A 23,011-nucleotide genomic window follows, 5' to 3' on the forward strand; every position below is an offset into this window, starting at 1 on the left:
TTAGTTGTCTTTACACTGATTTGTCGTAAATTATGTTTTACTATTGTATCTTATTTTAGTACATTAATTATCTAGTTAGGGTATTCATTACTTACTGGACCGTCGAGCTCATTATTCCTTCTTTTCTTCACATATGCAGTTACTTAGTTCTAGATATGGGTCTTACTATGCGAATGAAACTTATCTACGTAGTTTAGATTTAGTGCTATTATAACCTTTTTATTGGATTATTGTTTGAGGTTTAATTGAGGTAAGATTTTTAAATATTTTTTGTTAGTTCGATTTGGTAGTTAATCAAATTATGATTTATGATATCACGATGAGATGTCTTGTATATTTATAGAGAAAGTTCTGTATAAATATGCATAAGTTGCCACAATCCATGACTCGCGAACTTAGGGACATACCTACAATAATTTTTTTTGGCATATGGATTAAATTCATGATAAAGCCAACTCATACAATGGGACCATTGTTTCATGGACCACTAGCAATATAAAGCCTAGAAGCTACCAACAATTAAAAAAACAAAAAAATCGAAAAAAGGGCACAATAGTCCAAGTAGATAGTGACGTCCGCAAAAAAATCTTTCCTTATGCCAAAATATCTACAACTCAGCAATGCGGCCAAAAATCTATTGCTACATACCATGTGGCTGTATATGGAGCCGATAAGAGCTGCTGATTTATGTGAACCTTTTTCATTATGCGTATATTTTAATACATCATTATAAAGACCAACGGTAGCTGATCAATGCTCTCCTCCAACCTCCAATATGGTGCACATAATTTTTTTATGCGAACACCAGATCTACAGTCCCTATCCGCATATCGTCGGATGGATCCATCCAATCCGTAAATCCATAGCGTCACCGATGAGCAAAACAGGCGCCTCAACGCAACGCTGTGTATTAACAGATAGGTTATGCATCATGCCCTAACCCGAATCCTAATGAGCGACGTGGCTGAGATACGGTATTTCCATCTTTCCAAGTTTCGGCACCTTCAGCTTTCTGCGGATTTGTAGTCTTTTATTTTCTAATTTTGCTAGCCATGAATGGGCTACCGATGTTAAAAAAAAATAAAATTCTCTAATTACACCTCAACTAGGTGCTCTTAAGTAAAATATCTTGCCACGTCACTGTCACCTGCCCTTGGTCATTGTAGGGGTTCCTTTCTAGAGTCGATACAGAGCTTTAATATAAAGAAATAATAATTATCTCTGAATCTTATCCGTTTTATCCCCGGCCTTCCGCTATCCGTCTATAAAGTCGACCCTGAAACGGAGTTTGAAGAAGACCGACCAAATCGTTGTGTGATACGAGCGGAAGGCGAGAGAAATGCTGCGATCCGTTGCTATCCCATCTCCCTCTCCCTCTTTTGCTTCGAGTTTTTTATTGGAGCCCGCCGCCGTCGATCTCTTGCGGGGTCGGCCGGCGAGACCGAGCGTGGTCTGCAACGCGCAGAGGAGCAGCGCCTCCATCCCGAAGCTCGAGCCTTTCAGCAGGAGCCGGATTGATAGGCGGATGAAGGAGCCGTCTTTTTTGCAGAAATCCGAGAACGATCTCACAGGTACTCACCGCCTTCTTGTACAAAGTTTAAACCTTTACTCTTTTTTCCCCCTTTTTTTGTCCTCGTTATATTCTTTGAGTTTCTAGGGAGTTTTGAGTTGAGGTATATGATGGTGCTCTATGTTTTTCTTTATAAATTCATGAATTTTTGGTACTAGCTTCTTTTTTTTTTTTACATCTCGGGATATGATTTGAGAAATATGTTGTTTTCTTTGTTTTTAACTCCATAATCATGCATTATTTTTTCATATATTATGTGATTTATTTATTTTCTTTCATGATAAATTCAATTGTAGATGTACAATAATAACTTCCCCTGTTGTGTGAGAAGGAGTTTAAAATTAACAAAGAAATAAATAAATAAACAAGAAGTTATGAGAAGAGAAGAGAAGAGAATAAATAAATAAATAAATAACTGGGGGGAGGTGGGGTTGGAAATCACAGTGATGCATCAGAGTCTGAAGAGAGGTTTAGGAAAATTAGCACTGTCTCCAGGACAAAGGGATAGTCAAGGGAAGGAAAATTAGCACTCTCTCCAGATCACTTGTTCAAAGTCAGGGTTACTGGCACCTTTGATTTTTAGCAGATAACTGATCAGGGTTAAATAAAAACTTTAAAGAGTAAAAATCCTTCAAAACACCAGAGATTCAACTTGATGAGGTATGTCTTGTTGCTACTTTTATTTTTTTTACTCTTTGATATAAGCAAATTGAATATCGTAGAACCATTTCTGGCCTTACTTCGCTCTTTAATAGATTTCAAGTTTGGTGAGACCTATATGATTCGGTTTGTATATGGACACAGGGATCACCATCATGTATCTTGGGCCCCTTCTTGGATGGGGAGTGAGAGACTGCTCGAGTCCCTCTTCAGTTCTGTTTTATTTTATTATGTTTTTTCTTGAATGTTGATGGAGAGGGCAACACCAGTTTTCGATTTATTTGATTAATCCCTGTGTGTATTTGATACATGGAGAGGCGATCCACATACCAGGCCCTAAAACCTTTCCGAATGTTGGAATAAAAACCTGACCTTTATTTTATGCCCTGGAAAGAGAAAAAAAAAGTGTGCATCATTCTTTTAGGGTTTCTTGTGATTCCCTTATTTCTAGTGATTGTATTTTTTACTGCCATTATTTGTTAAGAATATCTCCTACAGTGTCACAAATCAAGACCTCACCCAAAAAGGCTAATCGGAAGATAATATTTGGGTTTCTTGGTCCTGCATAAGTACCCAAGATGTAACCAGTACATAGCCGATGTGGGATCAAGCATGGTTGTATGGGTCCTCGCATGCAGGCTTATAAGCTTTTGGGAAGATATTCATTTTCTGTACCTATTTAAAACAGAGTTTCTTGAGAAAGATGGTGCTGTACTTGTATAACATCCTATCTAGCATAACTAATTGTGCTGTTTGGCTACAGTACTAGGAATAGAACTGCTTTTTGGTTTGAATGACATATTTACCCTTATCATCTATCACTCACCTATAGATCTTTCTAGATACTTTGTTTAAATAAATAATCAAGTAACCAATGAGTGCACAAATAATATGTATGTAGAAGCATGAAAATTTATTTAATGTTCGCTGACAAATACCTTACCACAAGTGATATGTTTCTTAGATGGGTAAATGACATGCTCACCATTGTCACTTGCCTTTTGTTCAACTTTATGAGTTTTTTTTTCAGAGGGGAGGGGGGGCTATCAAAGTCCCCTTTGTTATAAGAAAATGTATCCATTGCTTGTAGTTCAATTAGAAATAACAGTTGTCCTTTGCATGGCCAAATAGCTAATAATAGTCCAATTTAGAAGTACAAGCATTTACAAAGGACCAGGGTGAAGGATAATTTTGTTGAAGCATTTATGATACGAATAGCTTGTGATAGTGTTTTTTTTTTTTTGGTAGAACGGTGAATCATACTGATCTAACATGAGTACAACCAACAAAATCAGAAAAAATGAGTTGTCTGAGAGGAGGGGCAACCTCATGGGTCTCCTAGAGGACTCCACCTGAATGCTGAGCAACGAAGGAGGCAACCTAGTTGGCAGCTTTATTTGCCTCCTAGTAGATATGAGCGGCCTGAAATACGCCGCAAATCATTGTCAGCCTACGGATATCCTGTAGTAACGGGTCCCATCGTTGGTCATGTGTTGGCCCTGGATTCACTCGATCACCATGGGGGTCCTCTTTAAGGTGGATTCTATCCACTCCCAAGACGAGCCTCGCATTGGTAAGGCCTTCCCAAGCGGGTCTCAGCTCCGCTTGAGAGACGGACGTATCCTTTTTTCCGAGATGGAGAGTTATCCGTATCCGAGATGGATGATACTGCAGCTATCTAGGACCGACTTTTGTGTGCTACATTGCACATCATGAGATAAAGGAGAGTCGTCCATCTCTAGCAACTGTTCAGGCTGTACAACCTTCTGCAATCCAAAGCACACACCACAAAGGATTGGGATAAGCCTTATTCCAGACCTTATGGCCGCCTAATGCCAACCAAATGCAACCAGCATTCTGGAATATCATAGCCATGTTACACCAATAAGATGCCTTTCCGCCAGTATTGGGCAAAAGTTAAATTAAGTGCCTTTCTAACTAAAGCACCAATCAGGTTGTATATATTTGCATAGACTAACATCCTATATGCACAAAATCACATTGAAGGCGTTCTGTGGAACTGGTTCATGAATGGTACAGTATAAAATGCAGATATGTGCTGATAAAAATATTGAAAAAAGTATATTTATACTCTAACGAATATTTTGTACTATGTTCTGCTACATTACATTTATGGCAAGATATTATGGAAGTTTATTCTAATACTTAAGTGGATCAATTTTGGATCTAAAATAGAACAGATGATTTTCTTGTGAAGCTTCTATATGAAATTATGCATAGAGAATGCATTGATATAGGTTCCCGGCTAGGTCTGAGGCTTTTGGCAAGAGATCTGTTAAACAAACCATTAGTGGTTGAAGTAACTGTAACTTATCTGAGCATTTATTTAATGATATTATGATAAGTTTCTTCTATCTTTATTTATTTTTCTTTTCCTAACTGTCTTCTTCATGGTCATAACCTTATATTTTTTTTTGTCCCATTTCAACCATTACTATTTATTTTTTGGCTCTGCAGATTACTGTTCAATACTTGAAGGCGATGAGTCCTACAGCTGTTGGAGGGCCTATTTTGAACTTAAGGATCTTGAGGTATGTCTTCCTTCGGTTGTCAAGCTGTGGAATGCTTCCCTTGTGGTTTTAACCTCATTGTGGCCATTCATTTATTGATCTGCTGGGTCAATAACAGAAGGAAATGCCAAAAGAGGATGTGGAGAAGTTGGTGAGGCAATCTGGTGGAGTGAAATCCCTCATCGACTGTTTGCATGGGATCACAAGAATGCAAAAGAAGAAAGATAAAGAAGTCCAAAATCCCACATTATTGAGAACAGAGACACGGGGGGGAAAACATTTCCCTGTGCCTGATGGACTGCCCAAGACCCCTGAAGAGCTGGAAGAAGAAGAAAAGGCTAGAATGCCGGACTCTCCTTTCACCAGACTACTTAGAAGCAAGGGTAGACTTCCTGCTTGGTATACACAAGCCCCAGAACATGAAACTGATTTGAGTTGCTTCTAGTGTTAGTGACTGAATCATTGTAAATAAACCTTTGCATGTATGAGTTATCTTCAAGTGCAACTTTACAGCTTGGGATTCAGGTTAGTGCAGCATCTAGAATCAATCATAAATCTTGTCTCAAGTAGACCAGCCAAGTGTAATACCATCAATGGTATATTTGGTGGTTACTTTTTACCGATCAATGATATATTTGGATCAAGTCTTCTCTGTCCAACATAAATCTCATCTTGCTAAATATTTATATATGTTTGAAGTGTTGAATGTGAAAATCTATAGGGTGTGTTTTCCTAATCGATAATCTATGCTTTGTCATGTGAAAATTTGGGTTTGCAAAACAAATCTTGCATATTGGAGATTGTTCAATGTGTGGCAGTCCTGTTTCTCAAATGAGGTTTTACGATGCGTTTACTTATTGGATAGCTAATCAAGGATAATTAAAGTTAAGCAATAATAAGCACCAGTTGGTTAGCTAATTGCAGGGCTGGTTAAATTGTAGTTCAGTTGCAGCTCAGTTAACCACATTTTTTTGTTGAGCTGGCAGAATTGGTGTTTGGTTGCCAAAAACATGGTCAAGTTCTATTTTAGCACAACAATGTCTTTGGATGAGGCCTTCACTTCTATAAAATGGTTAAGGACTTCACCATTCGCATAATTTTCATACATATTGTTGTCCAACACAGTTTGATATAGCTATGGCTCAACCATGATTGTCATCATCGGGATCCATGTTATTTCTCAGATGCAAATACATAGGGCTATTTCAAACATTGATCCCTACCAACCATTCTATCATCATCTCTACTTTGTTCTATGATGCCCACAAATCAAAAATATGAAGTATGAGATGCAAAATATCATATAAGCATAGGGGCTCAGATTATAACATCATCACATCGACGCATGGGCTGCACAAGTATCATACAAACATGCACCCATCTGATACAGACACATCATCATAGCTAGGGTTAAGTAGATAACCACATCTTAATCAGGGTTTATCCAGGAACTAACGCAGCTTAGGGATTGTTCATTAGTTAAGTGTTGATCGAACTTCGCATAATTAAAAATCTTTGGCATTGAATAAAATCTCATCCTAAGTAATTCATGATTGATAGAGTTATGGGTTGTGCAAAAATATTCCTCAATTAAAATGATTACATGTGATCAGAAAGAAGTGAATGACTGAAACATTCCATCATGCATCCAAGCATACAATAAAAAAATCAAATGGGAAATAAATTCAAAAACTTACATAGTAGATCTATATATCATATTATATATTATCTATAAATATATATGTTTAATATATGGGTTTTTAACAGCAAATATGAAAGGAAACTGAAAAGGGATGGCTCAAGGTGTAAAGGAACAGCCATAATAGTCTCATGTTACTGTGTAAATTAACAAATGAACTGCAATCTGGTCATATGTATCCTGATGGATGGATGGATGGATGGGAAGAGAGGATGGCAGGGAGAGAGAGAGAGTGCAAATAATCAAATAAACTACATGCTTGTCACTTAAAAAATATTAGGCCTCATACTGGCATTTTATTTCAACTAGGGAGGAAGCATGCGTGTTGTACGTGCAAATTGTTTTTTAGTAATAGTATTGGCTATTAGCAAACCAAAAAAAAGTTGTTCAAAAATTGTAAAATATTTCGATTTTTTGAAGTAAATAACTTTTTATAGTCTCAAAGGTGCTGTGATATAATTATAATTGTATGGAAAGCATAATATACCCATCAACAATAATCATGAATGACTTGCATCCATTGCTACTAATAAATGCAAACATGAACCACATTATGACTTGCATCCATCGCTACTAGTAAATGCAACCATGAATCATGGACGAAGAATTAAAGAAGCATGACAAACTATGCTTTCTGAATTACCTTTAATTATCTTGCAAATATTTTCAGTGGCATCATGGAGGACACAACTGGATGAATGTGAATGATTCTAGAGAATCTTTGAACTTGCAAGGGAAAGCTTCATATTATAGTTAGCAGTTAGCTATAGCAAAAATACCAATGGTTGAAGATATAAAAGAATAGAAACTTCCATTTTGCAGAGATAATGATTCAAGACTCGAATGGTTTCGAACTTTCATGATTTACTTGAAAAAAATTGTCACAACCCAGGATCTCATCCAAAAAAACTAGTTGATAGTATTATTTAGATTCTTTGATCTGCTATAAGTGCCCAAAATTTACTCAGTATATAGCCGATATGAGACTAAATATAAGTTTGCATGGTTCTTACCAAAACAAAAGAGAAAAAAAAAGAGAGGCTAAGTTAGGCATTTGACAAAACATGTAAAAGGCCAATGTTGCAATTAGTGCTGCAAATGGGTCGGGTTGACCTGTGACCCGATCCGAATTTTAGGACCCGCGGAGCCGAGTCGGGTCTTAAATTTAGACCCGTTCTATTTTTCGAGTCGGGTCGGATCCACCCAATCTCGACCTGGATCCGGACCCGACCCGACCCATTTTTTTTTTAGGTTAACCTAATTTGCACATTTTTCTTGAGATCTAATTATGATCAAAAGTTGTAGGTATGGACCCGACCCGATCCGATTTTCAATCGAATCGGGTCTGGGTCCAAAATTAGAATTTGAATAAGAAATCGAGTCAGATCGGGGTCACTCAGGACCCGATCTCATCCGATCTATTTACAGCCTTAGTTGCAATGAATGGAAGGTTGTAAAGTAGCAAGCCAAGCAACCAAGTGTCCTATTTCACCAAGAGTTGTGGGCTCAGACCTTATTGATAATGCAATGATTGGGAAAGAAAAGTCTAGTTCGACTTACAATGAAAAAGATGCAACTCTTTGAAATCCAATGAGTAGACTCCAGCTCGGAAAGCAGAACTAAACAAGGATAAAAGTCACTTGCCTCTGTCAAACCGTTGCCAAGCATGGAGACTTTTCCAGCATGAACAGTTTTATTAGCTTGATCTGCTCCATAAAGTAGCATGGGTCCAGGCTGTAAATTTCATATGATATCCGACGGTCAAGATACTAGGATGATAGCGGGACAGTATCCTATCTTGATATCCCGCGTGATGTCGCACCAGGATCTGAGATCATATTATAGGATATTTAATAGAGTAGAGGAAGATGGAGAGAGTCGACCGCAAGATAGAATTGCTAAGTAAACCTAACAAGTTTGCCTCAAGCCTAGATTCTACGTGTTGGATCCACTTGCCAAACTCATTTGAGGCGAGATCCATTAATTTTATTCTTATTTTTCATATATATTATAGATAGATTATGGTTAGAAGCGACAATCAAGTTGGGTTAGATCAGATACAAGTTGAGATGGATTAAAAGTCTCCAAATCCAAACCTGGCATATTTATTAAATAGGTCAAAAATTTAAAGTTGAACTTGACAATTTTATTGAACGGGTTACCTAACCCACCTACAAAAAGATAATCAAGTTAAATAAGTTAAACGGTTAAGCATTATCATCCCTTACTATAGTTATACTAATTATAATTTAGACATAAATGAAAATCATAATCTACATTAAATTTATTAACTTAACTAAAATGTAACGAACTTCTTAAAAAAAAAAGTCAGGTATGTATAAGGTTCCAATCAGCTCAACAATCAAAAGTCCGACATGATAATCGTCAAACAACTATACGACGGATGACCAATCTGAATGGTTATCCAAAAAAAAGTTCCAAAGGATACTATCGCAGCCACGCCAAGCTTCCCACGCCATCCCACTGGCCACTCATAGTGTGAGGATCCGTGCGAGTGTATGTTTTGTTCCACATCGATTATTTGCTAGGTAGAGTTTGGGTACGATCAAGTAATCCAAATAATATCTTTCAAGTAGCAGAGCCGATCTGGTCCATAGCCTATGTGGACTAGGAGACACTATAGCACGGATCTATTGGGGTTGACCACGGGCCGATCATAGTATTTGTGATTCAATTTGAATGAATTTAAACTTTTAGCCTGACGAGGATGTCAGAGACAGCCATTTTGAGTGAGGTTTTGGATTGTTGCACACAGCTGGCTTAAAGAGAAAAATATATTTTTTTATTGTTTTAACTAAAGAAAATTTTATTTCCAAAAAAAAACCCTTCGCAGAAACTTCATCATCTCCTCTTGTCCAAACTCCAATCTTGCCTTCTCTCACCGACTTTTCCCTCCATGTAACCCATCTTGGAATGGACCATTTTTAAGATAAAATCACAATGATTAAGCTGTCAAACCGGACTTAACGGAGGAAATCACGATCATCCTTAAGCTATAGCAGAATAATGTTTGAAAAAATGGCCGAGGTATAGCTTCCAGCCTTCCCTGATGCGGTATACGGCCATGCCAAGTTCCATGTTGCAGGTAAAAGCTTGAGATATTAGGCCTCGACAAGTTGGGAACGCAAGGAAAGATCTGAGGCTCCCAATGACAAGACTTAGAGAAGAATCTCATGGTCATTGTCATACATACGGCCATGGGAAGGAGCAGACATGTACATCATTGAAGGCCACTGGGCCCAAACAATTTTGCTTGTAGCACAGTATGCTTATCTTAGTTTCTCTTTGGTGGTAATAATATTATAAACAAGTTTTGTATCTTCTAGATTGGAAGCTGGAAAAAACTTTGATTCTTTATCGACTTTGTGAGGACCCATGTGGATATATATTTAGTCCCATATCGATTATTTACTAAGGAGATCTTAAGCACTTATACAGGACTAAGGAACCCAAAAATACTTTGTGACTAGTTTTTTTGGAAGAGATCCCAGGTTGCGACAAACTTGATGTGGTTGATCACTAGGTACCCCCGTATGAAGACAAACATGGAATCAATGGAGTGAGATAAAATCACTCCATCGGTCCTCTTTTTATTCCTACATATAAAAAATGCAAATGTTTGATTGATCATTATATTGCTAAATCTGAAGCATTTTCAAAAATGCTACATATTTTCTAGATATAATGATTATGAACAAATAGCAAACCATCCCACATATTGGGTTAACCTATTAGGCATGACATTGCAAATGGTACTAGATTCTAATTTGCAAAGATTTCATGATTTATTAATAGCAAATGACACAAGAATTTTATTTCTTTTACAAGGAAAATGGCACAAGTTGCTTGTAGCGGGGAATCCTATGGCCTGCCTCTCCTACCTTGTCTAAAGAAAATACAAATAAATAAAAGTAAAAATCTCACTTAAGTGACTAAATATAATCTAAAGATTTTTTTCTTTTACCATGATAAGGGCCTATTTGGAAAACTATGTAAGATATAATTGGGATGGACATATATAGAGTGAAATAAGAAAAGGGCCAACTAGGAATCCTCTGGATCTGCAAAGGGTCGGGATAATCCATTCTTTTTGAAAGGTGACTTAAATTACACAAGTTTGAATAAACAAAGTTTTTTCTTATTTGATTTAGTTCTTTCTCTCTATCAGAAATTTCTCCTCAAAGTACCAATTGTTTTGCTAAACAAGACCTAAATGAAAAAAAATGGAATGTAATGTTCGCAAACCTCACCAAGAAAGGAGAGTGGCGAGAGTCAAATTTATGTTATCTGCCAAATGATTTAGCACCTAGATTTTGTTTGGCACATGGAATAGTGGAGGATGTCTCAAAAATCATTTTGAGATATCCTACCTAACATCATTTAAGAACTACAGAATAGACTTATTTGACTAGACAGGATAAGTTCCAGTTAGTTGGGATAAAGTAAACGGTCATGTCCGATTTCCTTGTACCCCATATCCGCTTTCGAGACACATGGCAGAAGTGTAAGACAATTTTATTCTTGTAATTAGAAAAAAAGAAAAGGTGTTTTATGCGCTTATCCTTCCAACTAAATACACAAAAAATTCTATCTGGTGAAATATTATTCTATCCTAATCAGACAGGATAAGTTCCAGTCAGATGGGATAAATTATTCCATCCCCCGCTCCAAATAGTTTGAATCCATAGAATAAAGGAAGTTATCCTTTTTTTTTTTTTCTTTTCTTTTTTTTGCGTGATGGTGGTGGTGGTGGTCGTGGTTGTATTCTATCCTCCAATGATATTTAGATAATTTTTATGTATCCCTTTCAAATGTATTCTACAGCTAAAATCGATGATATTGCCCCATTTGGCAAAGTTTTTGGTGGGCTAGAAAGTTCTTTCCGACCCTCCAAAAATACTTTTAGATTGAATGGAGATGTTTGATAAAAAAATCGAAAAGCTATTTTAGCTTTGCCAAAAAGCTAAAATAGCTTCTCAAAAAAAGCTTCAAAATGGAGCTTCTTCTAAAAAATACTTTTAGCATTCATCAAAAAGCTGTTTTGATTTATAATTTTTTATTTTTTAGACCAAAATACCCAAGATAAAATATTATAATTACAGAAAATATTCCTTTGTATTACAAAAATCTGCAGAAATCCCAACAAAGCAAATAAGAAACCCCAAAATTAGTTCCTAAAAATATTATATTAATAAACTATTAATATATAATAATAATAATAATATTTTATATCTTTATTATTGTATTATAGTATAAATATAATATTATATTACATTATATCATAATACATTGATATAGTATGTTATAAAATATCAAATTATATTATATTATTATGCTATAGTATACAATATTATATTACTATATTATAATAATATTATATTACATTACAGTAATATTATACTATATCATATATTTATATATTATATTTTATTATTTTCTATTGTACAATATTGTGTAATATTTTTTATAGCTATTTTATTATATAAAATATATTTTCTTAATTTATTTATTAAATAGTAAATAGTTTTTGATAAATGCTCAGCTATAAATTTTTTTCCGGTGAAGAGCTCCGCCAAACCGCTTGATGAAATACTATAAATATACTGTAGATCTTTGAGTACGGTCTACGGTGGCACTACAGTAGTTAAGCTTCGCAGCAGTGGCGTTCATACAGGGACCATGAAAGGGATTTATCCGATAGAATAAAACACCGTACCGTTTACCTGTACGCCTCCACCAAAAAAAGCCACCGACCCTGGGACCGACCACAAACACCCACTGTAGATCGGACACGCGTCCACTCCCCCCAACGTACGCCCCGCTCGGCCGCTCCCCTTCCCGAGACCCGAGAGCGCCAAGCTGGGGACGGCCCGCTCCGGGCGCGGCAGCGAAGCACCTGATCCCGCCCCCCGCCGTACGGTTCGCGTAAGAGAAACATAGCCTCGGGAATCGGTCCGGTACGGCGGCGACCGGACCGAGAAACCCGTGAACGGGGAACAGCGGCCTCTGCCACCGCTTGCGACTCGTTCACCGCGCCGTACCACATCCTATCGGCAATCGATCCGGTCGCTGGCTCCGTCCCCCTCGCCGCATTCCCCAACAAACTCAATTATTGCCGCGGGGTCCCTTCACCGCTTTAAAAAAACCAGGGGAGGAATATAAGCCCGGGACTGTAGATGGAGGGTTTATGATGCCATCATAACGCAAAATTTTCTTCAGAATATTACAACAATGTTACGTAACGCTTCGTTGCTCTTCTATCTCGCAGAACTTGACGTGGGATAATTGAACTTTTCCTTGTGATATTTGTGTTACTGAATTTCTCTCTCCTGTATCCCTTGTCTCATTTGACGTGCTCCAAAACAACACATATTACAGTCATGGCCGCCACTGAAAGGAGGAATAGGAGTCATGCAGAAGTTGCACATCTTTAGACTGCATGCATGAGATCCAGGTGGGCCATTCGAGCAACTTGCACACGTCAGCCTGCAAGCCTATGAGCACGTAGCATCACTAATGCAGACCATGCATGCATGCATGGCGTAGAGGGGTTCCTTAGTCTTGCATTGATGAATAACAAACAAGTAAACATTTAGTTAGAGATGCATCATAAGTGTTGGTGGAAAAATGGACCACCCCACAAATGTAATTATAGCGCCCAAATCCATCAGCAAGCTCGAGCTCATCCTAAGTGATTGAGCTCTTCCGCTTTCGAGCTCATCCTAAGTGATCGGGCTCTTCCGCTCTCGAGCTCATCCTAAGTGATCGGGCTCTTCTGCTCTCGAGCTCATCCTAAGTGATCGAGCTCCCTAAGTGATCGAGCTCTTCCGCTCTCGAGCTCATCCTAAGTGATCGGGCTCTTCCGCTCTCGAGCTCATAGACCAGAGAGCCGAGACCAGAAGGCCGAGACCAGAGAGCCGAGACCAGAGAGCCGAGACCAGAAGGCCGAGACCAGCAGGCCGAGCACAGCAGGCCGAGCCCATGCCTTAGCCAAATATCCAATTTCCACCTAACCCTCTAAGGGACCTGACAACTCCACTATAACCTGCCACTATCTCCAAGCCATCAAGGCATAAGATCTTCGCAGGTATTCGGCACGACCTGCCATTAATGCACGAGACTCTCTCAAGTCTCCGATGCACTTAGTCATTTAATGAACACGGCCCAAGACGATCTCCGGATCACTGAACCATCAGAGCGTATGGCTCTACCTGGCCGCCGGTTCATTCGGTAATAAATGCACTTACCATCCACAGACCCCAGGCCCGCTACGGCCGGCGGTTCAACCACTCCAACAGGTCCGATCGACCGTGACAACTCTCTGGTTCCGGTCTGATTCGGCCCCGTTCTCCACTATGCCATAAATGGGCCAAATCGTGCCCAATTATCACAGACAGGGACAAATCCCCCGGTTACCTCCCAGGTAACGTAATCCCCTCCTATAAAAGGGAACCTGGGGAGAACCAAGGGGGGAGGACAACAAAAACGGAAACAGACCCCCGGGACTGAACCCTCCGGGAAGCACAGACACAATTGAGGACATCATCCTCTTCGTCTTCTTTATCTTATCCAAATGTTCTTGCTGCCTTCTCCATATACTCTCTTCCCTGCTCTCTCCACATATTGGCCCCCTCTGACTTAAGCATCGGAGGGCCGGCGCCGGGGAGCCCGGCCACCGGCTTTTTGCAGGACTTACACCCTCCAGGAGGACGTCGCCGGCCGGCGCACCGCCGTCCGCCCCCTGTAGCAACGGAGCTCCTCCTTTTTCGACTTCGCGGCGGTCCCGGGTCCAATTTCCAGCAACAATAAGAGATATCGGAAACGCATTCAGCTCTTCAAAACTGTTCGTGCTCGCTTGCTGCTGACACGGCAGTACATGGTTGCCAAAGGTGGTGGCCCACCAGGGAAAAAAAACCCAGACGTGGCTCGACATGACTTGGAGCCATCAACGATTACACCATGTCTGGCGTGTCAGCGGGAAAGCCAGGTTGCTGTCCGGCGACATGCAACTCGCACGGGTTCTGATCACCCTTCGTGAGGTCCTTACGAGTGCCCCGTGGCACCATGACCGTCTGATACTTCGATCAAAGGTCTTGCGTACGCGGTAATGATACCGCCTGAGTTCTGTTTCCGAACAGGATAGCGTCTTTCGGCCGCTTGCGACCAAGGGAGCGGTGGGGCCATTAATCTCAATCTATCTCCGTATCTAATATGGAGCGCATCACTCCATATGGTGTCAGAAAAATTCCAAATGCGAGCGGCCAAAAATGGCCGCAGCGGTGCCGCCTGGTCACGGAGCAACCGGTCAGCTGCGCTGGCGTGTCAGTCAACAATTGGGAACTGAGGTGGGGTCCATGGGTCCTATAATTGGGCTACACCCCGAGGGGCTTGGGTCCCGACGGTCTTGGATGTTGCAGGCTTCAGGGCCCCACCTTGACTGCCGAGTTGCACTCGACAACAGGGATGGTTTGCAAGTCCTGTAGCTGTTGGCCTGGCTGACCTTTGGGTGGTCTTGGATATGAGCTCATTTAATAGGCTGTGAACTCGGATTTCGGGTTTGTATTTTAGACTTTTAGTTGTGGCGTTCGCAGGCCTCTGATGCTAGCTTTAGCTTAGTTTTCTTTCTTTCTTTCTTTCTTTTTTGTAAGGAATATTGTCATTAATGAAACATTTACAGTATCTTCTTTTAGCAGCATGTGCCTTAAACTTGTGAAGTTCATGTTTAGTGCTTGAAATAATAATTGCAGCTTCTTATACTTACTAAAGACTGAAAGTACTTGATCGGATCCTTAGTGAAGTGGTTGTGAATTATCCAACTCTACATCAAAAGAAAACACCAGTTTATTTGTTGAATTCAACTAAAAGTATGAAGCTTGAGTTTTCCAAGAATAGTTTCTTCCCTGTGCAAATAAAATAGTTTCCTCTTAATTACATGGATCTTACAATATCTCCTTCAACTGCTACTGCATACATTAGAAGGAAAAACGAGGAAGCATCAGGGCTTACCAGACTCATTTCCCAGGAAAGCTATCCAACTTTAGATGTTTCATATATTTGAATCATATCTAAAATTAGGGGAGAATTGAATTACGTATAATCCAAATAGTAATATCACATTGCTTTTGTCAGATGAAATAGTCACTAGAGGTATTATTGTTGCATGTTGCAATCGCTTCACGATCGATGGTAGCATAATTCCATTATCCTCATCACATGTGAATCACCACTAATTAAAAAGGCGCGGCATAGGCTAATCAATTCTAATGAACAAGCTAAAGGGGCGTTCGGTATGGGGTGATAACCCCAGGATCGGGGGTGATTCGGATGAAGGTGATAAAATCAACGTGTTTGGTTATATCTTAGTAATCCCACATGGCAATGATATCGGATCACCCCCACTTTTCAAATCACTGTTCAATCTAGTGATTGGAAACCCGTCCTTGAGGACGGGTATCCAACATTAACGAAGCGCGGTGATCTTAGATTAAAATATGCTGACCAAACTATCCTTCATAGCTGTGGGAGACTCCACGAAAAAAATAACAATTTTTTTTTTTTGCTGCGAGTCGTTTGGGTTACTTGTGCATCATCCTGTCGTAATTAATAAGAGGAGAAACCCTCCTCTGTGTGTTGTCCTCTTTTTTGATTAAAAAGAAGAGAGATCGTGGAAGAGGGAAGACCATGGAAGTAGACAGATCAAGAAAGACGAGAAAAGGAGAAGACCATAGATGAGGTATGCTTAGATCTAGTGTGGATAAAGATCTAATCTTAGGTTTTCTTGTTATCTTTATTATCTGATCTCTTGATTTCTTATTTTTTGATTTTTTGTTTCTTGATTTTTTTGTTTCTTGATTTCTTGTTTTTTGATTTCTTTCGTTTCTTAATTTCTTATTTGAAAAATAATATAGGATTTATTTTTCTCTCAAGATATGTAGGTGCATTCCCGTTTCCCTTTTTTTTTTTCTTGGTGCATTCCCTTCTAGATCATAGAGATGGCAGACATGGGAGAAAGGGAAGAAGTGGAGCCGAGACACACCAAAAAAAAAAAAAAAATCAAAAAGTTAGATGACAAGGCATATCTTGGATACGGTAGACATGGGAGAAGTTAGTGATAGGAAGCCTTCTTTTATTCAATTAAATATGTATAATTACTTGTGTCCAATGTGTGCAATATATTATTGTTTCTATCTAATTTTTAGGATGGAAGAACAACTTTTTCAAAAAAATAAAAAAACAAACTCAAGGGCAGACAGAACTACTTTCTTGAAAAGAATTTGGACAAAAATTGAAGATGCAAAGCTGGTTGAGTGCCTTATTGAGGTGGTGAATGCTGGTGGTTGGAAGGGTGATAATGGCACATTTAGGCCAGGATTTCACCAGCAGTTGGAGAAAATGATAGAGAAAAAGCTCCCTGATTATGGACTGAGAGGAACTCCATACATTGAAAATCATGCATGTGAAGTTACTAAAAATGCAATGCAATGCAATTGCAGAAATGTTACATCCAAACTGCTTGAGATTTGGGTGGAATGATAGAGAGAAATGTGTGGTGGCAGACAAAGATGTATATGACCTATGGATGAAGATATTACATAAATATCTGTTTTCTAAGTTGGTTTTCAATTTATGCCTTTTCAATATAATTCTTCACTTGTTTGTATCTCTAAAATTGTTTAATAATCTTTATTTTGTTTTGACAGAGTCATCCCCATACAACTGGCCTGAGAAACAAGCCTTTTTCTTATTATGAAGACTTGTCAATTGTGTTTGGTAAGGATAGAGCAAATGGAGAGGGTGTAGAGGATCCACCTGATGCTTGTGAACAAATTAAGAAAGAGAAGGAGCCTTAGGTGATACTATGAGTTTGGGAGATGATATGGATGCTGAGGAAGGTTCTCCTAATGCAATAGATTCACCACCATCTATTTGCCAACCTACAGGTGTTGATACTAGTACTGCAACAATTGGAAAGAAGAAAGGAGATTTACAAAGTAAAAAGAGAAAGCACAATGATACTATCATAGAGAACTTGGTCATTGAGATTGGAAGGATAAGCAGTATATGTGAAGGGAGTAGGGAAGACTTCAAGAGAAATGCAAACTTTTTTGAGAAGAAGGGACAAAGTGATGAGAGGCGTATGGCTCTATTCAAGGAGACTATGAAGATTGAAGATTTGAGTGAGGATGATATGTTGATTGCCGGCGAGGTCATTAGCAAAGATAAGTTAAAAATTGACTTCTTTTTTATCCTACCTCAACAATTCAAGAGAAGATATGTGCTAAAGCAGTTAGAAGGCGGTGCATATAGACCCTCATTTGACTTTGATCCAGTGTGATGCTACCTAAACCTCCTCACAGTTATAGTTGGTGGTGGTTTCTCTCATTTGACTTTCATGTTTAATTTTGCCTAGTGTAAATCTTATGGTTTGTTTATTATGGATGCTTGTAGTGAAAAGAATACTTTAGATGGTTGTGGATTTGGTGGAGTTTTGATGTTTAGCTTTTTAATGATTCGGGTGTTGCAATTCTTAGTCATATCCCATTTTATTCATGTGTTGGCCACATAGATATTATACATATAGATAATATCCAATGGAACTAGTATACTGAATTTTCACATTTATTTACATAGACATTTTATTCATGTGAAACCTGAACCAGCTAGATGAGCATATAACATCCATTCTATCTTGAAAAGATCTTGAATTCCTTCTCCTTGAATAGTTCTTAACGACTACAATTTTTTTGAATAGGACCCAAACCATAAAACTAAATTCTTTGGCACTTGGGCCGAGTCATGGTAGTCTTAATAGAATAATAAGAACATGTTGGATATTGTAACAATTTAACTATAATTCAATTTGTTCAAACTTAACGTCATGAAGAGTATTGTTGATAGAACGAGAATATGGTATGATTTTCTTGTGATAAGGGCTACTAAAAATAGAATATGTAACAAAATTATGGAGCTATTATAGGACTTAGCATATTGACTTATATTTTTGATTTATGAGAATTAAAAATACATAAAAAATCCATCTAAGATATATCAGGAATATTTATGGTATTATGTGGTCGGTGATCTTGGATCCCCGTACCATACCAAACAAGTTATTTATGGATATTCGAGGATTTTTAATCACTGGACTATGGCCTACCAAACACATTGATCTTAGATCACTGGAGATCAAATCACTCCAGCATTCAGATCACCGGAGATCTTAGATCACTATGGTGATCCTGTTGGGGTTACAAACGCCCCCTAACGGGAAGAGTTTAGTTTTTTTTTTGTTCACATCTGAATTGGATGTCCAGTTGAAATCACGGACCACTAAAATATCACTGAATGAGAGGAGTTAGGACAAGATAAGACATGTAAATCTTGGTTTCCCCTATCTGCCATTTCATTCACCTGCGTTGAACCTCTTTGGTGATCGGAGAGTCTTGATGCCAAAATTTTCTCCAACTATGGAGATTTGGAGCGTGCCAATCAATCTGCAAAGAGATGCCGATCTGTACATAAAAAGAAAGGCTCACCGGATTGGCTTTGGCCGGACCCTTCGATGTCTATGTCAGAAAGGACTTTGGAATAATAGTAGGTGTTGCCGTAGAATCTAGACCAAGGTTGAGATGCACCTCGAACGACCCTAAGGTCAGCTGAAGATGAGTTGAGCAGTTTGGTTAAGGCATCGGGCACTGGCCTCCTTCGCAAATAATTTATAGGAAGTCCGCTTGCCAGAGAGTTTTCAGCAGCGAATCCTCTGATGCCTAAGTCAGAATAGTGAGCCAACAGTATGGAAGGAAAAAACTTCAGCAAAGTATAGTTCTGATATCATGTAGTATGTATGATTGCATAATTAAGGTCCCCAAGACTGCCTCTTTATATAGGAAAGCTGGTTTTGTCGCTACCTGGGTTGGCGCACACTAGTGGTCTAGTAGCAGCCAATAGTATGGCCTCGGCATGGGCGGCGGATGGTACTGGCCATGTGCCGAATGCAGGATTGTTGCAACGACCCGTTGTTGTCACAATGATTGATTGCCAAGACTGTCAGTCCTTACCGGCACATGTCAATTAGTTCCTCGGTTGGAGGTGAAGCTGTTCATCTCGGTCGGTCGACTCCTCGGATGAGGCCGAAGTTGTCTGCCTTAGTTTATACCGAGGTTGTCGAGACCGGTGTGGTCCAAGGTCGAGGTGTCTAATATTTCTCCTATCACATGCCCTCCACTCTTGAGGCCGAGTGGCATTCCAATTTGAGCAACGAAAGTTAGATCGTTGCCTCAATCGAGGATAGGGCTCTCGTCAAGGGGCAATAAATGTGTCAATTGGTCTTATCGAAGTGTAGCCGCGTACGGGCTATCTCGAGATGTCATTAGTGCAAGGCTTTTTAGAAGCGTCATTATGGTAGCGATCCTGGTAAATCGTCTGCACCGTACCTCGAAATGACATGTGGCTCGATCTACCCAAGTAGCCGAACCGGGACTCTAATTAGGGTAGTTTGCGCCTCTAAATAAGGGTGGCACCTCCCTTTAGCATATACTTCTTGCTTCATTTGCTCTTTCGCTCGAGTGCTCAAGCGTGTAGGCTCCCGGGTGGTGCTCCGGCGTAGTCCCTCATTTCCAGCTCCGGCATCCTCTATATTCTCTGGTTTCTAGTGGGTACTACCTTTGGGTGCTCGTCCCTTCTCCTTATCTTCTTCCTCACTCCTTTATCTTCTCCTTCATATTTTTCTTTATTTTTTTTCTTCATCACCATGAGTGGAGTCTAGGTTAATGCCCCAGAGGAGATTTGGTTGTCCAGACACTCTTCTCAAGTTTTCAGGAGCTGTCACCTCTGAGTGAGTCTGAGTCCAAGGTCCAGTGTGGCCCAGATTATGAGGTATCCATCCTTACCCAAGAGGAAATGGACCTCATCCAAGCTCAGCATTTCGTTCTCTCCAAGTTCACCTTTGAGCTCGCTGGTCCCGATGTTCAGGTGACTAGTCCTTCGCCTTCTCGGCTCGGCCTATACGAGGAAACAATAAGGGCCGGGCTGAGATTACCTCTCTACCCCTTCTCTGTCCAGCTGATGAGGGCCTATAGCCTCATACTGACACAACTAGTCTCAAACTTATGACAGGTTCTCGTCGGCTTTTTTTCTCTTTGTCTTCTTTGGAATATCCGAGCCCCGATTTTTCTCTTTTGGGCGTGCTTCACTCTGAAGAGACTTCCTTGGGACAGCATCTGGTGGTACTTTTCTTCTCGGAAAGACTGTCAGTTGATCCAAGGCACTCCCTCCTCTATTCGTTGATGAAAAAGGAGAGTTTTCTTTGTTTCTTTCGAGTAGTCATGGCGGTTCGAAACCATATGGAGGATGCCTTGGAAAGAATTAAATCGACCTCCAAGGTTGTCTGGTGACGACCAAGAGGCCTTGAACAAGCTCCTAAAATTCCAATGCAAGATTTTTGCCCTATAGGAGTTGTTATCCGAGGAGATATTGATCGGCGTCAGTCTGAGCCCGACCAATCCCCAAGATAAGCTTCTTCTTATTTTTTTTCTATTTTTTCACCTTAACATTATTGACTAATATTGTCTTTGATTTTGCAGCTCTTTCCACCATGAAGACTGACCTCGCGTTGATTCATCAAAGGAGGAAATGAAGAAGAGGTCGGCTGCAGCAGCCAAGGCGAGACCCACCCAGAGAAAAAGGTCTAGGGGGGAGTTCTCCTCGACCCCTGATGCCAAAGCTGCCATCAAGGTCACTGTCGAAGCCCTGATTCTTGAAGTCTCCCCCAAGGTATCCGTACCTCGGGTGGGGACTGTGAAGCTCGATCCCGAGGTTGAGTTTGTAGAGCCAATCAGGTCAGCCCCTCCGGAGGGGGTTGTCTTCAGCTGCCACATCGGTCATCCCTTGAGGCCTGTGTCCTGGCTCGGTCCGATTTGAGCCGAAGAGGCCCCTCCACTTCGGCCCGCGCCTCCGGAACCTACTTTCTAGCATGGTAGGCCGAAGAGTCCAATTTGGCCTTGGAGTCTCCTGGGGTGGTGAGAGAGCTAGTCCGAGCCTTGCAGCTCCGAGCCGATAGGTTGCTTGTACGTTCCCTCAGCCTTGCTAAGTTCTTCAGTGGGGCCTTTGCCACGGTCATTCAAATAAGTTTCTAATCTATAAATCTTCATTAAGTCACATACCTTGGTAACTCACTCTCCTTCTTCTTCTTAGCATGCCCTTGAGATTGGCTGCATGCATGAGAGGATCATAATACTTTTGAGGTGCATCTCGAAACTCGGGGAGAGGGTGGAGGGCACCAAGCAGCTGACCAAGGAAGGTCAAGAACAGGGCAGAGGCCGCCAAGCAGCTGACCAAGGAGAGGGCAAAGGCCACCGAAGACAAGGTTGAGTTGGCAAAAGCCAACGCCTCGGCTGTGTAGGTTTAGGCGATAATTAAGGAGAGCTACCTGTCTGCAGCCAGAGTGGCCTTAAAAGTCGCCGAGCAGAAAGTCACGAAGCTTTCCGCGAAGCTAGTCCAGGCGGAGCGGAATGCCACTAAGGCCTAGAAGTTTGCTAGCCGAGCTGAGGAAAAGTCACCAAGGCCTAGAAACTCGTCATCCGAGCCGAGCAGAAAGCTAGTAGAGCGGTTGAAGAGTACCACGCCTCTGAGGAGCTCCAAGAGGAGACCTTGGAGAATGGGACTGATGCCTTCGAAAAGGGCTTCAAGGAATGTCGAGCTCAGGCTCAGCGGATCTTCTTAAGGTTGGATTCTCCGGCCTTGACGACGACAATGATGGCGACGACGGCACAAGCGGAGGCAACAAAGATGGTAACGTCGATGGTGGTGGCAAAGGCGACGACCTCGACATCAGCAAACACAGTGAGGTGGGGGCCAACTCCGACAAAGGCAAAGGAGTTGATTCAAGGAAATACCCTCCTTATCCTGAATCTTTGCCTTGATGTTGTGGATCATGTCCGAGGAGTAGGCCTCTAGGGTGAAGGTTCTGCCGGCAAGGGTCTTCATGAAGATCCCCATCTTGCAAGGTCGGATCGAAAACTCTTCTTTTCAACCAAAGAAAACTAGGTATTTGACAAGTCAGGCGATGGCGATGAAGGCGAGGAATGAAGTCCCACCTTTTTACCTTTTTTCTTGTTTTTTTTCTTGCTCGAATAAATCAAGCTCAATGTATTTTTTTTGTTCGGCCTCTACTGAGGTCAATATAAAAATCCAAAACTAATAAAAGCATAAAGTACCTGACTTCGACTGTTGTCATTATTGTCTCTTTTTCTTGCTTGAGTTTAGGTCGTCATCCCAAGCTTCAACCTTCTTATAGCTCTTTTCGCTCAGCTTCTACTAAGGTCAATGGGCATACTAAGAGCCCAGGTCAATGTTTATACTAAAAGATAATAAAAAGTAAAGAATTTTCTAAAGTACCTGACTCCAGCCTTTACTTGTGTTGTTTATCTATTGGTTTGAGTTTGGGTCGTTGCGCCGAACTCTTCCCCTTATGTTTAATTTTGTCCAAGAAGAAGTAGCATGGAGTTTGGGTCGTTGCGTCGAGTGAGCTTA

The 23,011-nt window shown here is 40.4% G+C and overlaps 1 protein-coding gene across 1 annotated transcript; it reads left to right on the forward strand.

Annotated features, from left to right (window-relative positions):
- The first annotated feature begins 1,265 nt into the window (after positions 1-1,265).
- Positions 1,266-5,420, forward strand: LOC103709159 (CCG-binding protein 1). Its single transcript, XM_008794386.4, has 3 exons — positions 1,266-1,571; positions 4,709-4,782; positions 4,880-5,420. Exons 1-3 carry the CDS (start codon positions 1,340-1,342, stop codon positions 5,204-5,206), a joined length of 633 nt encoding a protein of 210 aa, XP_008792608.1. The 5' UTR covers positions 1,266-1,339; the 3' UTR covers positions 5,207-5,420.
- The last annotated feature ends 17,591 nt before the right edge of the window (positions 5,421-23,011 follow it).

The sequence above is a fragment of the Phoenix dactylifera genome, chromosome 16, assembly GCF_009389715.1.
Source record: "Phoenix dactylifera cultivar Barhee BC4 chromosome 16, palm_55x_up_171113_PBpolish2nd_filt_p, whole genome shotgun sequence".
In the NCBI taxonomy this organism is placed as follows: Eukaryota; Viridiplantae; Streptophyta; class Magnoliopsida; order Arecales; family Arecaceae; genus Phoenix; species Phoenix dactylifera.

What these genes read in the sequence shown, in the direction of transcription:
- LOC103709159 (XM_008794386.4), top strand. Translation starts at nt 1,340, where the DNA reads ATGCTGCGATCCGTTGCTATCCCATCTCCCTCTCCCTCTTTTGCTTCG. An exon ending in ATCCGAGAACGATCTCACAG is followed by an intron (nt 1,572 to 4,708) that starts GTACTCACCGCC and finishes TTGGCTCTGCAG; the next exon opens with ATTACTGTTCAATACTTGAA. An exon ending in TTGAACTTAAGGATCTTGAG is followed by an intron (nt 4,783 to 4,879) that starts GTATGTCTTCCT and finishes GGTCAATAACAG; the next exon opens with AAGGAAATGCCAAAAGAGGA.